General features: G+C 34.2%; 1 protein-coding gene across 1 annotated transcript; it reads left to right on the top strand.

The window, feature by feature from the left end:
* Positions 1-925: 925 nt before the first annotated feature.
* On the top strand, positions 926-3,147 carry KUF1 (KAR-UP F-box 1). Its single transcript, XM_010278656.3, has one exon. It carries the CDS (start codon positions 1,649-1,651, stop codon positions 2,816-2,818), a length of 1,170 nt encoding a protein of 389 aa, XP_010276958.3. The 5' UTR covers positions 926-1,648; the 3' UTR covers positions 2,819-3,147.
* Positions 3,148-21,196: the final 18,049 nt, after the last annotated feature.

Below are 21,196 nucleotides of genomic sequence, written 5' to 3'. Positions count from 1 at the left end.
GAGCAAAAATAACTGAAAAATCGATTGAAATCAAACCAAAAAATCGGTTATCTGAATCGATCGGTTTGGTGTTTTTAAAAAACCAAAGGTATCGATTCGGTTTCGGTTAACCAATATAAAAAACCGGCGGTTAATCGAACCGGCCGATATACATGTTTTTCTATATATTTTTTTATATATTTATGTATATTATAAATTAATAAATATGTAATATATATTATAATATATTATATATTATTTAAAATATAATATTTTATATATTTATAATTTTTTATTATATATTTTATAGTATATTATAAAAACTAAAAAACCGAAAACCAGTGAACCAAACCGACAGTTAACTGACTGGTTTTGGTTCGGTTCGAATTACCAATTTTCCAAAAACCGGTAATACTGGTTTGATTCAAAAAAAGACCCACGGTTCGATTTCCTAAACCGTGAGCACCCCTAGTCAAACCCAAGCCTGCCCAAGTTGCACCCTACCATTTTGTAATTTTAAACAATTTTGGTCGATCCTGATGAGATAAATCCGGAAGGCTAATTGGTTTGCTGGTCCACTATCCGGTCTAATATGCTAGTTTAAATACTATAAAAAATAGCTAATTCAATGATAATTTACTGTCATATTAAAATGTTTTTTTTTTTGCAATTAGTATATCGAAGTGGATTATTCTTAAATATTGGCTAGATATGACAGTATTTTGATAAAACAACAAAATAACTCTGATCAAGTCTGTTTGGTCATATTTTTTTTCCTTATCTTATGATGCCTTTTGTCCTATTCAAATTTAAGATTAGGCGGCCCACTACTAACATTACTAGAAAAGATCTCATTAAATTTATCAAACAAAACAAAAGCACTTCCTGCCTTTACCAAACAAGAACAATGAAAACAAACGATTCCTTTATTTCTACTTTTTATGCTAAAAATGCAATACGAAAAAAAAAAGTCACTTCCTTGATAGCTAAATTACAAGCTTTTAGAAATAATGTGATCCATTGCCTTTTGGATTACAAATTTGACTCATGTGTGGAGGACAAATGACACAAAACTGTGAGGTTCCTTTTCTTGTTTTCTCACTCCTCACCCACAAATTTTATCAAGGATTTCTTATTCCCCATTCAAACTTAAATTTCACTCTACTGATCAAGTTTTTTCTTATTCCTCCTTCAATCCAAGTGGGGAGCTTTACCACCTCAGAATTTTAAAGCTCTACAGCTTTTGTAGCATTGAATCCAACAAAAGCAACTCGTTCCTTTGACAGTTGATCGGCTAATAAATAACTTATGATGACCCATATAACTTTGAAGGAATTCCATTCTATTCTAACCATCCAAATTTCATACAAGGGTCCACCCCATTAATTAATTAAATAAATCCTCAAGGGCACTTCCAAATCTCAATCCAACGGTTGAAGCTTCAAGGTCTATAAAGTTGGTAGAAAATTCAAGATTAAAAATCCCAGGGTAAAATGGTGTTTGGCAGTTCAGTAAATTCAATCCCAAGGCAGGGGTTATTTCCCTTCTCTAACCGGTTTCCAATCCACCTATAGAAGTTTAGAACCTGGCCAAAATTGGGGCTGGACCCGTAGAAACAAACCTTCGTCGGTTTCGTCCCAATTCACAGCGTAGCACGGTCCAACTAACCATGGCTAACGCCACAACTATGGTCGGCGGAAAACGCCGAAAAATAGACGATCAGGGCGGGCAGCACAACCACCAGCCTCTGCTACCAGGACTTCCCGACCATCTCTCACAGCTCTGCCTTTCACTTGTCCCTCCCATGTTCCTCTACTCCGTCTGCCGCTCATGGCGACGTCTCATCTACTCCCCTTCCTTCCCTCCATTTCTTTCTCTTTATGCTCTCCTCTCCAACCTCGACCCAGCCACCTCCACCACCTCTCGTGTTAATCAAAACCATTCTAATTCAATAGAGTTCTTCTCGTTTGATCCCATCTCATCATCATGGCATAAGTTTCCACCGCCCCCGCCAGATCACCTCCTCCAGCCGGTTCTCCTCCGACACCCATCCTTCATAGCACGAAACCTTCCCATTCAATCGGTTGCAGTCTCGGGGTACCTCGTTCTTCTTGCGGCTACGACGCACCACCTCCAGCCCGCCCTTTCCAGCCCTCTGGTCTTCCACCCAGTTTCCAAGCAATGGCTACTCGGCCCCACGATCTCCGCCCCACGCCGCTGGTGCGCCACGGGCTCCGCCGAGGGAGCAGTGTATATTGTGAGCGGCTTAGGGTCGCATTACAACCGAGAAGTAGCCCGGTCTGCAGAGCGCTGGGACTTGGAAAACAAGAACACCAACTGTTCGGGTTGGGAGTGGGAGAAGGTTTCTGCACTCAAGCATGGGAGGTTTAGCCGGGAGGCCGTGAGGGCCGTCGGTTGGAGAGGGAAGCTTTGTATGGTTAACGTGCACGGGGATGCACCCAAGGAAGGAACAGTTTACAACGTGGAGAAGGACCGGTGGGAGGAGATGCCGGAGGGGATGCTGGTGGGTTGGAATGGGCCGGCCGCGTCGATGGACGAGGATGTGCTATACGTGGTTGATGAGACCAAAGGAATGCTCAGGAGATACAATTCTTATGGGGATTGCTGGGAGGAGCTCTTTCAGTCAGCCCATCTCAAAGGAGTAGTGCAAATTGCAGCCGGCGGGGGTAAGGTTTGTGCTATTCGTTCACATGGTGACGGAATTGCAGTGGTGGATGTCGTCGCCAGACCACCGCAATTGTGGGTTGTGGATCCACCACCGGCATTGCAAGCTGTTGCTGTTCATATCTTGCCGAGGATGACAAGGCCGGTACCATGACTGCTGTAACCAACATCATCGCCGGCGGTGGGGGACGATCCTTTTTCCGGGGAAAGGCCTCTTTTTTCTTTCTTTTTCTTACTGTATTTTTTTGGTTGGAAATTGTTAACCATAGGAGCATACTCAGATCTTATCTTCCATTAACTGGTATTAGCTAGCTTGAAAATGCAAAGCAGCTTTTCATCTTGGTCTTGAGTGTTTCGTTATTTGGGTGCTTCGTTATTTGGATTGGGTGGTGAAGACAAAGAGCTTGTTTTCAAGCTTACTCTTCTTTTCTTCTGATTTTACATTAATTTTCAGTACCAAATATATGATTTTATTTATTATCCTATTACAGTATAATTTTATTACTTTATTATGGTCCCCGGTGATGGATCTCATTTATAAAAGTGGGTCCATCTATCTACAATTGAGATGGGCCGGATCTCCTGCCCATTAGAATATTTTTTCTTACACCTATCCCTTGAAGCCTACCCGAAAAAATTAAAAACCACTTTTTAACAATTGTTCATTGAACGAACTTATTAGATCCGATCCCACAGAAACCCCCACTCTCTGGCTTTCTGAACCGCAGAAATCGTTGCGGCTTTTTCTGTGATCGGAGAGAGAAATTTAGAGGGAGATATTCGTGGGAAAGAAGTCAAAGAACAAATTTATATGTGGAGTTTTTAGGAATCTTTTGTAACTGGGGCGGCCAGTCGTCGGCTACTACTGCTTGATAATTGATAGTTTCGGTTGATAGGTTGACTCAGTACGGTTTCCGTCAAAGATGGGCTAAACCAGGTGTGTGGTGATTATTAATAGGGGTGTAAACGGTGTTCCAAAATCTGATTTCGAATTTGGTATTTGATATAATTGAATTGAATTCGAATAATTCGAATATTTAATCGGTCGAATTTGGATGATCTGATTCGATTCAATAAATATCCGAATTAGATCGATTATTTAATTCTTATGTATAATATATAAAATATTTTACATAATTTATATATAATAATTAAGTTATAAAAATAATTTATATATTTATATACTTTATATCAATAAAATATTTATTAATTATCTAAAATAAATAATTAATCAAATTCGAATTGAATCAAATATTCAAATATTTAATTGGATTCGAATTTGGATATTAATTTTCAATATCTGTTGGATATCTAATCGAATTTGGATATCGGATTTTCTAATTGGATTCGAATTCGGATATTGCCTGATCCGATTCGAATTCGACCCGTTTACACCCCTACTTACTAATCCATTTTGTGCGCTTCATAGTAATTTTCGAATGTCTCATTCACTTTTCAGGAAGTTGCTTATCTGGTTAGGTATTTTCATGTTTTTGTATTTCCCAAGTAAATAAGACTAACCATTTTAGTTATAAAGATTCATTATTAAAAGGGGCAGGTTTGTCTCATCAAAAGTGTTGACAATTTTTCCCTATGTGGGAAAGTTATTTATCCATGGGGTAAATGATATCAAAGGAAAATAAAATTTTCATGGACCCCACATAAATTAAAAAGAAAACATGGGTATCTTGGATCTTAACCAATAAGAACCAAAATTCCATTGACTAATTTTCCCTCCTCTCAAAATCCCCAAAAAAAATGAACATGTCATTAAGTCAAACTAAGTACATCTATTCAAAACATTGATCTCATTGGTAACTAACCAAACATGTGGAGGTAACTTGTGCACCATATGACAGTACTAATTAGACCAATTGGTAAGGTCTTTTGGCGAGTTGTAGCCACATGAAGCTAAAAAAGAAATAACAATAAACTTATCTAGCTTTGGATTGGGCCAGGTTGAGAAGTTATTAAATTTTCAATGGACCCAAACCCTAACTGACTTGAAATTCCTCAAATCAAGCAACTAACTTATAGCCTTAATCTTGCCCAAGTACAATAATGGCATTGTTTGATAATTGATACAGTATCAAAATTTCAAAGCATCCAACACAATCGTTACAATCGTTACCTTTGTAGGTATCTAAGTGTCATCTAATTTGCCTCCAAGTTGCAAGTCATTAGTTCAACCATGCCATATCAGCATATAATACACACACACACATATCTATACTATTTTTAAAAAGCATTAGTAGCCTCAAAAATATTTCTGAAATTTTCTGAGGATAAAATTTGCCTCTCTATATTTAAATTTATTAATAAAAATGAGGGAAAATAGGGTAATTGGTTATTGACATTAAATGAGTTGAAAAGATGTCATTTTATATTCAATACATTCAATTACCTCTCATTAAATCCAATATTTAAGATATTAATTTGCATTCACCTTCATTCAATCATATATTTAAGGCATTTTTTCTCATTATTAAATTCTATTAATTAAATCTATACATTATAAATTAATAATTCTAATAACATAGAAAACTATACTTTTAAAATATACCTAAAAATAGTATTTTCATCTAGGTGGAGGTAAGAAATTAAACCATGTTGGGTCAAATGGGTCAATCCATGTTGCCACAATTAAATAATAAAATTCAAAAATAGATAAAATGTAAAAAAATATAGTAATAAAAAAAATTGCATCATCTAGGTGGAGGTAAGAAATTAAACCATTTTGGGTCAAATGGGTCAATCCATGCTACTACAATTAAATAATAAAACTCAGAAATAGATGAAATGTAAAAAAATATAAAAATTAAAAAAAATGGAGCATTTTTAACATCATATATTTGACATATTAAACAATAATAAGTATGATAAATAAGAAATATTTTTTATTAATAATGGAAATGGAACGTAAAATTTAAAACCAATTGGAAATAAAATTATTTTCCTATTCTCTCTCATTGAGTCTCATATCTAAGGTATATTCTCTTATTAAATATTATTTTTAAGATATATTTATCTCATCAGTAAATTCTATTAATTAAATCACAACATTAATTTTTATAGTATAAAAATTAACATCTTGAAAAATAATTTGAAAACAAAACCATTTTATTCCCTTTCGGTGATGGGTAAATAATTCAACCATTTGGGGTCAAATGGTTTAATGAAAAATTCCATAATTAAATAATAAAAATTAAAATAAATAAAATAAATAATACAAAAAAAAAGAATTGGGCATATCTCTAATATTGTATATTCATTATATAAAACAAAATTAAATATGGAATGTAAGAAGTATTTTTATTAATGATGAAAATGGAATGCTAAATTTAAAATCAACGTAGAAATGAAACAATGTCATTGTCAAACAATAAAATTTGTAAAAATAGAAAATACAAAGAACCACAAAAAAGTAAAAAAATAGAGAAAATTTCGAGCACATATATCTACTATTATATATTTATAAAAAATAAAATATTGGGTACATCTCTAATATTATTCATTCATTTTATTGAACAAAAATAAGTATTATACATAAGAAATAATTTTATCATTGATGAAAATGTAATACAAAATTTAATGTCACCCTACAAATCAAACTATTTTTCGTTTTGGGTGGTGGGTTAATGGTTTGAGTCAAATGGAATAATCAATGATATAATATTTAAATAATAAATCTTTAAAATGTATTAAAACATACAAGTAATCATATATATATATATATATATATATATATATATATATATCTAAATATATATCTAAAACTGATCTGAAAGCAAAACTTTTTCTTATCTAGATGGTGGGTAAATGATTCAACTTTTCAAAGAAACTCATGATGCCATAATTGAATAATAAATATTTAAAAAAACTGAACACAAAATGATAAAGTAGAGAATTGTGCCGAAAACACTTGGGAACATTTCTAATGTTATATACTCATCATATTAAATAAAAATAACTATTAAAATAAAAATTATTTTTATTTATTACAGAAATGGAATAAAAAATATAATAATAATAACAATAATTGTTATCATAATTTAAAATTTCCACATGCAATGCACATGCACATTTACTACAAGCATTTAAGTTTATTTTTAATCATATCGTTACTTTTGTTAATATTCGTTTTCTATATTAGCTATGATGAGTTAAGATCTCCCCTCTACAAAAACTCTACCCATGTCTACACACATAACATTGCAGCCACACATGGAGAACACCTCATACTCCTACATGTATCATGCACGAGTAGATGTTCCTAATGCACAGGGGTAGTGTGTTGTGGGTAGATGTGGGCAAGGTTCCGGAGTCAACTATGATATATCTAAATTTCAAATAATTAATATGAAAAATTTCTCACGTGCAACACCATGTGCTTAATTACTAGTATACATATATGTATGTATGCATGAATATATATTGTATCATTTAAATAATGTACAATTATAATTATATATTATTTTATGATTAATTTATATTTTTTATTTCATTTTTTTTGTTTTTATTTATAAAAATGATAAAATTAACACTTGAGGCCAAAAAATGTTTTTCTCTAGGCAGAAATAGTGGGATTGGAAAGTTACCCAAAATCGATGTAAAGATCATCCCAATTATTGAACAACCAAATACAAAATTATGGCCTCCAAAAGTTTAGACATATTCTAGTGTAACCCATGACCCAGTGACTGGGTCAATTGGACCAACAACTCAACCACCAAGGTTGAATGGGTTTTGACCAAGTCAATTGTTTTAATGTCAAATCCCAAGTTTTTAGAAAATCTGACTTAAAATTGTGACAATGTGACGGTTTGAATGGTTTAACTGTCCAAATTAACCACGGGTTTGAAAACACTGTAGTATTGTAGATTGTTGAAGAAATCTTGTAATGGAACATACGAATTCGAATCTTCTCCTCACAAGGCACGCCTCACACCGACCTCACAGCACGTATAAGGTGCATCTGGAACATTTATATATATATATATATATATATATATATATATATATATATATATATATATATATATATATATATATATATACGGGCAAATGAACCTACGGTTTTGGTCCAGCACTTTAATCCAAAGACATTTAACTGAGCTAGCCAATCCATGAGATACAATAATAAAATTAAGGGAGAATGACCGATCAGCCCGGGGTCAGAATTTGTAGGCTCAAAGTACTGTTGGGTAGGTACCAGCTCAGAATTGATGCCAATTCACGGGCGGGCTTTGGTGCATAGAGTGTGGATTGTGGTCCTTTTGAATGTTTATAGCTCTGCAGTGTAAATCAAAAATCTGCATTGGGCAAATCCATACTTCTCCGTAAAATTAAAGAATTAGTATGTTTTTTCTTAAAATTTGAAGTTCATGAAATCTGATCAGATCATTAGATGTCCCTAGGATCAGCTACAACTTAAAAACTTCTGGGAGTACTTAAAGCCACATCCTCCCTTTGTTCTAGCATCAATGTTTGCACCATGTTTAAGCAATTGGCTATCCTTAGCTGCAAAATGGATAGGAGTCAACGATCCTTGTGATTTGGGGCTCATACAGGTTCATCCAGAGAAAATGTTTATGTTCTTGGGACACCAACTTTGTATTGTGAATTTTTTTCGGTAATTAGGCTCAGTTTGGAAGGAGTATAAATACAAATGTATAGAGCGTAAAACCTTGTATTCTGTATTATTTTGTATATATTTATACCATGCATTTTTCTATATTTATTCTTTTTAAATTAAACTTTAAAGCTCAGTTGGGAATAGACTTGTTCATGGGCTGAGTAGCTTGACGGGCCAGCCTGTTTTAAGTCAGGTTTGGACATGATTTTAGGCCTATGGGCTTGGGCACGAGTTCGAGCTTAAAATAAAAGGCTTGGACTTTCTCAAAAAAGTCTAGCTCAAACCAAACTTGATAATATATATTATATAATAAAAACATATTTTATTTAATAGCAAATATATATATATATATATAGATATATAGATATAGATACGATATTTTTTCTTTCTTCCTTTTATATTTTTTAAGTATTAGTGAGATCTTTTATTATTTTTGGGTTTTGAGGGCTTTTAATATAAATAAGACACTTTTTTATTGAATAAAAAAAGAAAAAAATCTATTTTCAAATTTCTGATCGGATTCAGTCTCGGACCTAGGCTTTAGGCTTTACCTGAGGCTGGGCTTAAATCAAGACCTAAGTCCTATGGTGAGGCCAGCTCAGACTCGGGCCTGAATATATTTTATTGATATAGACAAAGTCTGACCCGACCCATAAACAGATTTAGTTGGGAAGAGTGCAAATACAAACAATGTTTAAAATAAAAACAAAACATTACATCAACTGATGTTTGATAATGTTAACATTACGTTGGGGTCACATTCCACCAGGACCACCACAGCCGCAGAAAATATTTGCTCAGCGTTAATCAATACATGACTTTGCCAAAACAAAAACAACACTGTCATCCCTTCATTTTTAAAGATAAAGTGGACCGTATTCTCCTTCAGAAATCTGAAATTACAGCCACCTCTTAGTCTATTAGTAGCCCCCCCCCCTCTCCTATAAACCGCATTCTGCCTGTTGATTTGTCATCAATCCTTGATCAGGATTCAATCCACCCCTAAAAATCTTGCAGTTATTTTAGAATAAAAGATCATGCATAGTAGTGATCACCTCCAAAGGCTAATAGAAAATTTTGTAAAATTCCTTGAGACTTTTTAGCCTGAGTGTTTTTGTAAAATTCAATCCACCTCTTAATTCTTTTTTTAATCAAATTAAACCAAATATAGCCTGAGTGTTCCGAATTTGATTCCATTTCCACCTATTATATAAAGAGTTGTGATTTTTTTAGGACATCTCACTTTTGATATGATCCCTAATGAGTGGACCAACAGTTTTTTTTTTTTTTAACGCACCCAAGGTAAATTAATTGGGTGATGAAACTTGATGAAAGGAGAATGTAGCCACATGAATCCAGCATTAGATAGAAGATTCCCTATATGAAAGGGAAGCTTCCCTAAACGAATCTACCTATTCCAGCCTTGTGGTGTAATCCTATGGCCGATTAAGACCTTCCATTTGATAGGAGACCCACTGGGTTGGGATGGTTTTGAGAGGATGAAGTTGGGAGCATATATATTTCAATTTTTAATCAGGATAATCAGGTCTAACATGACCATACTTGACATATATTGCCTAGACAATAACAACTAAAAGACTAAAATAGTAAGTTGTTTATATGTTGATAAGAGAAGTATTTTTAATAAAAAGTATCTTATATACTTACTATCTATGAAATTTACAAGCATAAAATACAAAAAAAAAAAAAAAAATTACAAAGACCTTTATATGTTATTAACTATATAATTGATTTTAGAACAGTAAAAATGGGTCCCAACCCAATTATTAACTGTGACAGAAACCACATAACCAAAACCAACATAATCAGTTTTGTCAGTTCATTTCTGTCGGATAGACTCGATCCATTGACAATGATAGTTCGGCATTTTGGTCTCAACATTTTTCATCAAACAGAGGGTGGGCAGAGGGGAATTTGGAGACTCCCTATCAAATTCAGCTAATCCTTTATTCTCAATGAATGACTTGATTAGCAAACCTCTCCCTATGGATATTGCCAAGCTTACTAATGGTCCTTTAAGGACCCACATTGTATTTAACCAATAAATTTAGAATTCAACTATGGTTCATTCACTAATATTGGCTGTACATTATATCCAAACCTAATTAATTGAAGTTTGTTTACTTCTATTGATTCATGTTTTACAAAATGTATTTTCACATTTAACAAGATGTACTTATTATCATGTTGAACTAATCACATCTTTTGCTTCACGGATGCAACATAGATTTTGCCAACATCAGTCAAGAGAAACTGATGTTGTATTATGTGCATTCGCAACATCATTCTCTATAATACCGTGTGAGGAATTGGAGCTGTAGACCAAAATTCCAATTATATGTGTTTGGAAGTACCCGATGGTTTTTATGAATTACAATGTCTATAGAATTTCAATTCATACGTTTTGTGAGAATTCAAATCCCTACTTGGGATTTTGCAATTTATATATCCATAATAATTAAATAATTGATTAAGGCAGAAGTAATGAAATTCTCCCTTCCTTGAGTGCTTTACTTTTTGATATTATTTGATTTCTTAGACATAATGTTGAGGACAAAAGAAATGAATTAATTTAAAGAAAATAAAAAAAAAAACAATTTAAAGAATTGTTGTTAATTAAAAAGATTATTATCTATTTTTGCACAATTTTAGTAAAAATAATAATTATGCCACATAATTTGATCATATAATATGTACAATGATAATGGTGATAGTCATTTTTATACCTTTAATTCAACAAATTCATATTAGAGAAATCTAGTACAAAATTATATCTATTAAAAATATAGAAGATTAACTATTTAGGGGGGGTGTTAACACGATTATTATTATTTTGTTTACTTTGTTATTAAAGTTGCTATATCAGCGATTCAGCATTACACGTTACTAAACTGTCCTTTTGTATTTGAGAATCAAAATAATTAGTTTTGTTTTAGAAAATCGTAGGGGTGAGCATGAGACAATTCAATTTGGTTTCATGCTAGATCTTGAAACCTATCCTAACTATAGGGGTCAATTCTAGGTTTTCTCAATGTATGCCCTCAGCTCCATTCAAGCTGATGTATTTTAACTTTTATTATTAATAGAAGTAGATCATTATTATTTCATGTTTGAGATTGGTATGTCTTTCATGTGTTATCCCATAAACTATACATTTATGGATTTATATGTTAATTTAAACTGTTCTCAGCCATTAAATAAATTTGGGGAGTCTATCTTGACAAGACTAATATTGATGTATTGTCAAAATGGTGGAATAACTTATTTCAATTGCTAAGGATAAGCCAAGGTTTAGTTAGTGGGTGTTTATAAGAAATACTGAACATGGATAAAATTTTTAATTATTCCTTGAACCTTAGAGATAGATGGACATAATTGAAAAGTTACACTTAACCCATTACTTGATAATACTATCAAACTAGGTTATTAGACTAGGCTACTTTAATATGCCAATTAGTAAGATCCTCAAGGGTTACATACATGAGTATGCTAGAGTAGTTTGGAACACTACTTAATTAGGCAATCATTGTATAAGATCAGCCCCTTTGTTAGACAAAGTAAATAGCAAGGTTTACACTTTCTTTTATGGAAACCTAAAACTACTAACAATGGATTTCAATATATTCTTTTTACAAAATGTATTTATATTTATAATATGTTATTTTATAAAAAATTTATAAAAGGTTTTTAATCTCAGGATTCATTTGAGCAAAGGGTGTGACATTGCATTTAGTAGTTAGGGAAAATGTCGTTTCCTATGCATAGTGTTTGATCATTTTGGGTTGAGAGGTTAAGAGCAAAATACCATTAAGAGCTGATATCCAATGGACTTTTATCTTATATTAATCCATTGTCATTGGGCTTCATAGGGTGGCTGAAAACCAAGAACCACTTACACTTAAGTGTTGGGTATGCCTAATTTGATTGGCTTAAGGGTTCACTAGGTTTACCTAGTGAATTCAGCCCATGTGTTTCCATGCATGGTTTGAACCCATATGGATTGATATGAGAACTTTGTAAGTCCCACATCATACATTATTTAGGCCTAATTGACTTGCAACTAGGGATGGATTTGAGTCGAGCCAAGCCGAATAGCTAGTTATTCGAGTTCAGCTCGCCAAGGTAGTACAAGGCTCGAGCTCGAGCTCAAACTTGGTTCAAGCTAGAACATTGAGCTCGAGCTCGACTTGAGAAAAATGTTTAATAAAAATAAAAACAATTATATATAAAAAATATTTTTATTTGATATTTAAAAATTAAGAATTATAATAATTAGTATTGGCTAGCAAGACTACTATTGGAGGAGAAAACTACTATTCCCCTTTAATACAATTTTGGCTAGCAAGAAAATGAGATATGCTAACAGAATCTCTATCGGCAAAAGCAAAAAACTACTTACTAGAAGCACCTTTGTTCAACAACTATCTCATAGAAGACTGGCCAAATTTCACTTGGGGGAATTGTGATTAGGGTTGTTCACGGGTCGGGTTGGGTTGGTTTACTGGGGTTTTCCCAACCGACCCGACCTGGTCGGCTTACTTGAGATGGAAACCGAAACCGACCCATTGTTAAGCAAAACCGACTTGGTCGGTTTGAGTTGGGTTGGGTCGGTTTCGGTTTTGCTCCTATACAAAACGGACATGGAAGCCTAAAAGGAAATATCTATTCTGAAAACTGAAAACTGAAGTTTTTAAGATATTTTCTAGAAATATATTTAAAAAGTTAGAATTAGAATAGAAGACAAAAGTTATCAAGAAAATAGAAAGTCAAACTATTTTATAGAAAGAAGGCTGAAATTTGTATATTTCAAAAAACTTTCTAAGTTCTAATGTAAGTAAAAAAGGACACCTAATTCTAATTGTAATTGCCTAATTGGTTGCCTATTTGGTGTAAAAGACTATAGAAACTAGGATAGAGACAGTTTAGTTAAATAGGAACTAGAAGGCCAAAACTTAGTTAAGTAGGAACTAAGTCGGTTCGGTTCGGGTCGGTTTCGATTTTCACACAAGAAAACCAAAACCGATCCGAACCATCGGTTTATGAATTTGTACAACCCGAAACCGACCGGCGCTTATGAAAACCCGGCCAACTCGGGTTGGGTTGGTCCGAGTTGGTCGGTTTGGTCGGGTTGGGCCTTCTTATGAACAACCCTAATTGTGATCGAGTTCAAACACTTCATAATTACTTTGCAATCCGAGAAAACCAAAACATGATCTTCTCCCATAGATTTCACTAATTGCAGACCTTTCAAGATGACTTGGGCTTCGACAAAAAGGGCAAATCTTGGAGTCAACGCAATTAAGGAAGCAACAAAAAAGACAGAGTGGTCATTCAATATTGGAATACCAACACCTACATAGACATTATTTAAAGGAACCATCCACCTGAACCTTGGAAAACCGTGCATGATGATCTTTGGGCCAACAAATTAAATTATCGAGGCCAATCTTGCAGGTGAAGTCTGTGTATTCTGGGTCCTCCAGATTTTGCATCCTAGATAATAAGTTGTTCACCCTTGCAATAGAAAAGATTGTTGGGAATTGGGGGCACTAAAACTTGGAGGAGAAGTTCTAAGGCGCATATGAAGATATTGTCTTTAGAACGTTATTTGTCCCCACTCAGTTCCACTAAGTTTGTTGTTGGGTTACAGGCAAATTCGTTCCTAGGATACAACAGAGCCTTGGGCAAGAATCTACAACCAGCAAAGTTGAAGAATCTCCGAAAAAACCTTCTATGAGATAGTAGCAGATTAGACTAAGAGAAACAAGAGTGATTTTCGAAACTTGTGTGTGCAAATGCTTGATTCCGCTCCTTAAATAATTTTTGAAGAGTCATGGAATAGAGGAAGGTGTTGGCTCAGAAAAAGACTCCTTGAACAGTCACAATCTGTTAAAAGGTAGTTAATAGTTAATGACCGTTAACTTTAAATGGTGCCTCTTGATCACGCCTAATCGAATCATGACCATTGATGTTTCAATGGTCAGATTTGCACCCAAAGTCAAAGTTGCCCATCGTGAGCCACACGAGTACGAGTAAAGTGCGCCTCATTGTGCTGCCCACGCGTGCATGCGCATTGCATGGTAGCAAATCTCCATACTCTCCTCTTTATATCTAAGGAGTGTAAATAAGCTCCTATTTAAAAACCCAAAGCAAGTCTGGTAATTTTCCAATGTAGGACAAGTTAAAAACTGGTTTTAGTAAGAGAGAAAGCTATTTTTCAAGACATGCATGCAGGTGTGTTTTTCATGTAATTGATCAATCAAACCCCATTGGATTTAATTTCTAATGAGATTAAAATCCAACAAGGATTGGGTTAGTCATTTTTTCTATTGTGAAAAAATTCATTCATGTTGTTTCATACTTGCCAAGCAATCATAAAAGAGGTCAATACAAAATTTCTGTTTATCAAGATTAGAGAGAGAAGAGTACTTAACCTAATGAGTAAGAAGGTTACAATGACACCAAAATCAAGATTAAAATGTAAATCCAACTAAGAGCCTAGCCAAATTGGACTAGAAAAATCCCAAAAGAATAAAGCATGCTTAATGGTCAATACAAAATAAAGCATGCTTAATGCTTATGGAGAATTCTCCACATCTAATTAAGAAACCACTTGGTAATGGGCCTAAGCCCATTAACTAGTTAAACTAGTCACACCATAACTTAAGTTGTCATATATATTGGGTCGAATATGGATATGGGTTTGTATATGAATCTCTCTAATTACTAATGTGATTAGAAGAAGTCTAACCAAATTAGTGTTGGATAGTCTTAATCACTTTAGAATTAACAAGTCTATATATGAAGGAAGTAGACATCAATGCACACCTTTTTTCCACATTATTTTCACACATTGGTTTCTATTCTCTAGCACCCCAAAACCCTAATTTGACCTGGCCTTGAGGAACCTATTTTCCTCTAATTTTCTGATGTGCTTTTCTTACAAAAACTCAAAGACTCAAAATCATTCGCAGCTGCATATAATCCAAGCTAGTTGGAGTGCAATTTGATCCTAATTTTGTTGCAAGATTAAGCTTCTAGTATAGCTACACAATCTTCAGTTTGGAGGTCGGTTTGGGCTTGAATTTTGGTTGTGAACAATCACTCTGGGAGTTGCATTATGTGGTCTCTATATAAGGTATGCTTAGTTCAATTATTGAAATAAAAATTGGATCATTATAGGGCTGGGTCAATCTTATGAGAATTGGATTCTTCAATGAGAATTCAATTCTCACATGCTTAGACTGTGAAAAGTTTTAAATTCCAACCTTGGAACCTTACAAAGGTTCGACCTTCATGGAGTTTTTTACAGTCCAAAAGAACGTACCTTGTCAAGATTCCTTCCAAGGTTGAAAATTATTTTGTACATGTTTTTAATTAATTTGAAGAAAAATTATTAATTGACTTAAGTAGCCTAATGGTCAAGTTAGGCCATGATTATTGTAACCATGAGTACTTGGGTTCAAACCTTTACATTTGCAATGTATTTTGACAAATTTTATGATCTACGAAACACAATATCAATTATCAGATTGAAAATTTGTTCTGTAAACTAGAAACCCAAGAACACAGCTTCCTAAGAAAAAAAGAAACCCAAGATTTTTTTTTTTTTAATTTCAGTTTTGGAAACAAAAGATATAACCAAGAACATATGCTTTCATTTTTTTTTAAGAATCATTTTAATTTCAAACTAGTTGATTTTTATAGATTTTTAAACTCACAACAGAAACAATTCAAATCGAAGAATACCCCCCTTAATTTGTATAATTTAGTAAACAATTTTCAAGATTCAACTATGATGCTGGATTTTCATACAAGTGGCAACCAACCAATCAGATGGATTTTCATCAAAATTGATGGGGTTTTGATTTCTCAAAGCCTTTCCAGTATCATGTCTTTCTGCTAGCATAATAGATTTTTCCTTTCATACCAATTATTCCTGACCCGCCGAAACAATTATCACGTGTCATCCAAACAAAAACCTTCCATTGCATTAGAGTTTTTTTTCCCCTTTAAGCCTAATGAGGCAAGTTCATTCGTTCAGCTGCTCAGCAAAGAATCTTTTTTGTGTTTGGGTCGAGGGAAATGAAGGATTTGTATAGGTTTTCATACCTCTCCCTTCCTTTCACTATCTTTTCCTTCAAACCAAACAAAGCTATGAACACAAGCGTTCTAGAGCAGGATTGCAAGGATCTCAGGGATAGAGTTGGACGGGCTACAATATGAGCCACTCCATTCACTGAGCATTGGGGGATAATATGATGAATACTACGCCAGAGAGGATTGGCATTTCTCCCCCAGAACTAAAAGAGCATCCCCCTCCACGATCAAGTTAGAGCATCCCATCTGCAACGCAAACTTCAAACCTGAGCTAACTTGTGTCTCAACAACGAAAATCGCAGGAATCCTGATGGCCCAACCAAAACAAAAGCTCTCATTTTGAGAAGTCTGTTGATTGTTGATGTCGTTCCATCAAAGTTTGACTTCAAAGATTGGCTAAGTGGACGCTGCCAATGGGCTGAATTAGGTTCTTCTGATAGAATTGGCATTGGCTTGGCACCAGTGCGCCTCACAACACATCCCAACCATGCATTGGGAACATCTCCCCATGACACAGAAGATGTTCCCCATGCACAGTTGGGATGTGCTGTGGGGCCTCGGTTCGCACTACAACTTCATCACTTGCTATTAACTATTTGCCACTAAAAAGTCTTCTTTCACCTTCTTCCACCAATCAACTCACCCAAAGGCAAGCCAGTCCTCACTTTCAGAGACCATAGGCCACCACCAATAGCACCCTACTTTAGGGGTGATTATGGGCCGAGTTGGGCCTGATTCTGTGCTTATGTCTGTCTTATATATATATATATATATATATATAATTCCTTCTTATTTATTTGGGTTCTTAAATCATCAGTCTTTTGTCAAAATTCATGGGTGGATTTTGATTGGTCAAAACTCTTCCTATACCATATCTTTCCCGCATTATAGATTTTTCCCTCCTAAAATCCATCCTATGCCAACTGTAATAAACAATCTATCCATCATTTTTACTTTAGTCAAGAATCTTGTAACAAGCATGAATCACCATCATCATCATCTAATCCTTATCCCAAATATATGGGGTCAGATATCTTAATCATGTTTTGTCAATTTATTCTATTTAATGTCATATCCATTATTAAATTATAAGCACTTAAGTCATTTCTTACTACTTCAACCCACATACTATTCTTGGAACAAGCATAATCAATAATATGGCATGGCTTAACATTAAGGTGAGTCATAGCACCAGAATATTCAGAAAGTACGGGTTGGTGTTAAAATGCCCCATACGATTAGATTAAATTTATTGATATTTTGGTATTTTTAAAAGATAAAAGTAATTAAAAGACATTTAGAACTCACTTGTCATTAATTGCAAAAGATTTCGGGAATTTGATTTTATTATTAATAGAACCAGAGTTAGACTATAATATGGAAAAGATATGATATCTGAAAAATATTTGACCAATAAATTGGAATTAGAAACGTGGTAGCGAATCAAGTGTTAATCATCAAAATTCATGGGTGGGTTTTGATTGGTCAAAACTCTTTCCATATCATATCTTTCCTGCATCATTGATTTTCCCTACAAAAAATGAGTTGCGTATTATTTGTATAATATAAGTTAAGGGGGTGTTAGGGGGGCATGCACCTGTGTAAGTAAAGATGAAATACAAAAATAAGTTACTCTGATTTAGGGAGTGTTCGTCAATATGGTTGATTTTAACTTTGAAAAAAAAACTATTGCATGGATAAAAGCAATACAATTTTGTTGATGTGACAATTATTTTTGTTTTCAAAAATAAAATCAACCATGTTGTTAAACACCCCTTAACTTTTTATGATGTGCATGAAAACGAAGGCAACTATCCATTTTATAACAATATAGATACAAGGGCTATTTGTTTCAGTTGTTTATTTAATAAGCATTTTGAACTTTTTTTTCATCTTTTTCTAGCGTGCATCAAAACCAAGGCAACTATCCACTTTATAATAATATAGATACAGGGGCTATTTGGTTCAGTTGTTTATTTTCATCTGGAAGAAAACAAGAAAAAGATTGAAATGTGTGTTGATGATGAGACACTTTTAAAGATGAATAATGAGATGCTTGCGTATTGATAGATACATAAAGAAATAAATTTCTCCTACACAAATCAATACAAATATTTATTTAATAAGTGATTTAACTAATAAACAGAGTTTGAGGGGAAATGCCTATAGCACTGAACTGGTACCATTTTTGAGATAAATGGCAAGGGAACCAAATACCATCATGGTTTACGATAGATCCTTGCTAATGTTTTGGATAGATATGTATATTAATATATATGGATTATAAATAGGATATGGGTGTTTAGTTTTCTTGGAGATGGAGTGTATATATATATAGTATGAACAAGGAGAAAAACTAAAATCATAGAACCTGGACTAGTAGCTTTGCATTGGCAGGACCACTGTGTGAATCGGAGGAATTAATGGCCCAAAATTTGAAACCTAAAGGCCGAAATGGTCCTTGAGCTGGGCCAAGGCTTATAACCTCTGCCTACGGGTCAAAAGCCTAGCCCATTATTGTTATTTTTTTTTTTGGCTAGTACACTTGGACTCCATGGTTACACAACAGGGATAGACCATCCCCTAACCCTAAGGGTGGCAATGGTGCGGGTTTAAGGAAGGTTTTATAAATTCTAGATTCTATCCTGCCTTTCTAGACTTGCCAACATGTACCCTTTTCAAAACTGGGTTGGTTTTCAAGATCCAAACTATTCCTGCACATGAAAATGCAAACCCTCCCTGCCCCTACCCTTCCCGCATTTGAGGGTGGAAGAGTTGGGTGTATAACCCATATCTAATTATTTGATTAATACATATTGTTTTCGTAAACCATCAATTATACTTCATATAAAATTCAAAATATTATTAAAGTCAACACCTAATACATAAGTTCACATGCCTTCCAACAATATGTGAGTTGGGGAGGGTCAGGTTTAGACTAATTTGTGCCCTACCCATACCCAGGTTGTAAAATTAATCCCAAAATCCATACCTATCCGAAAATATGTTTTTCAATAACAGAAAAAAAAAAAAAAAAAAAAAACATACTCCATTCAGGCAGGTAGGGGTGGGTACCCACTAAGTAGGGTAGAAATTGACATACATCCCTACACAATCCAACATAAATTCATTACAAATAGACCAGGTCTAGTCTAATACAATAAATACTTTTGGACTGGATTGGTCCAATGTAATAATCTTATTAATCCGTCCAATCCATCCAAATTGATTTTAACTTGAACGGGGTCAATATAAAACCGGTCCTACTTGATTATAGGTTGTAGCACAGGCTGGGCCAAGTCCCTCTCTCCAGTCTCTTTGGATCGAGTTCGGGCCGACCCAAAACCCATGCCGAAGCCAACCCGTTGACACTCCTGATAATCGGCCGGGGTCCACCATTGCGTGAGTTCCACTTTCACAACAAGAATCACTAGTCACTACGACTGATGATCAATGATGGGAACTGCCGGACTGGATTTGTTTTAAAATTCAGAAAAAAAAAAAATCAAAATCTGTTACAAGCTAAGGAGATCCCATGGAGTTGATACATAATTTTGAAAATCAAAGGTTTAAAACTCTTTATGAGGTGGGTCCTGGTTCTCTACACATTTGACACGTGGACTGCAGATGGTAACTCACTTGTCCAGCTCATTTCTTTTGTTTTCTTTGTCCTAATAATATACGATACTAGTAAAAATCAAGCGGTCCAAATCTTAATCCAACCCAAAAAGTTGACTTTTGGGAAGAGATGTGTTCAGGGTTCACACTGGGGGACCATCCCCCAAACTTGGCAAATTGTTTGGGGAATCAATCAAATCTTTAGAAAAATAGCTTTCAGTTCGGCGTTCACACTTCACACACACCGAAAAACAGAAAAACAAAAGCTAAAAAAAATGAATAAAGAATTCTAGTCTCCGCGTTGAAGTACGCGCTTTACCCAAACTTAGCAACAAAAGAATCAAACTTGGTTTCAAATACGTAAGAAGTCCTTTCCTTGTATTCCAAAACTACCCTCCCTCTCTCCCTTCTACTTTCATCTTTGGACTTTCTAATTATTGCACTTATTTGTCCCTACCAAATGTGACAAATTGTAGAATGGGGTTTGATTTGGGATGCAACTTGGGCTGGGTTTTGCTTTGGGCCTTGGCCAACTTGACCTAATTCAACTCTAATTTTTTTATATATAGATATATTATAAATATCTACGTATGTGTGTATTATATATGTATATATATATATATATATATTATGAATATATTAATAATTTATAGTCTAAAGGCAATTTTATTTAATTTAATATTCCTAAAACACCATAACCTGTGTATATAATAACATTAAAATTAGTTAACCTTAATTTATCAATTTTAAGTTTGAGAAACTACCAAAATGAAGTAAAAAAACCAGGCCACCCTGAACCCACCCAACCTGAAAAATTTGGGTGGGGGCTCAACTACTTGAATTGGGTTATGAGTTGAGCTCAATTTAGCCTAAACTGGCCTGACTTGCACCCTTAAGTTTGAATCATTGATGGGTATAGTGCATGGTGAACAAAGGTGAGAAGTTAATCGACAACTTCAAATGTTGAGGTCATGGGCCACCAGTCTGTTAATTGAGAATTATGGAATGAGAAAAGATGCCAACTTGCCAAGGTTAGGATTTGAGATTAATGTCACTTTTCTATTTTTTACAAAAGCAAAAGGTTGTTTATTGGTTGAATGATTTGAACCAACTACAGCATGCATGCACCATGTGTATATATAATAGGAAAGTTAGTGA

Source organism: Nelumbo nucifera, chromosome 1 (assembly GCF_055504915.1).
Source record: "Nelumbo nucifera cultivar China Antique chromosome 1, China Antique-T2T, whole genome shotgun sequence".
Taxonomy (NCBI): domain Eukaryota; kingdom Viridiplantae; phylum Streptophyta; class Magnoliopsida; order Proteales; family Nelumbonaceae; genus Nelumbo; species Nelumbo nucifera.
This window is presented reverse-complemented; position numbering and strand designations above follow the sequence as displayed.

What these genes read in the sequence shown, in the direction of transcription:
- KUF1 (XM_010278656.3), top strand. Translation starts at nt 1,649, where the DNA reads ATGGCTAACGCCACAACTATGGTCGGCGGAAAACGCCGAAAAATAGAC.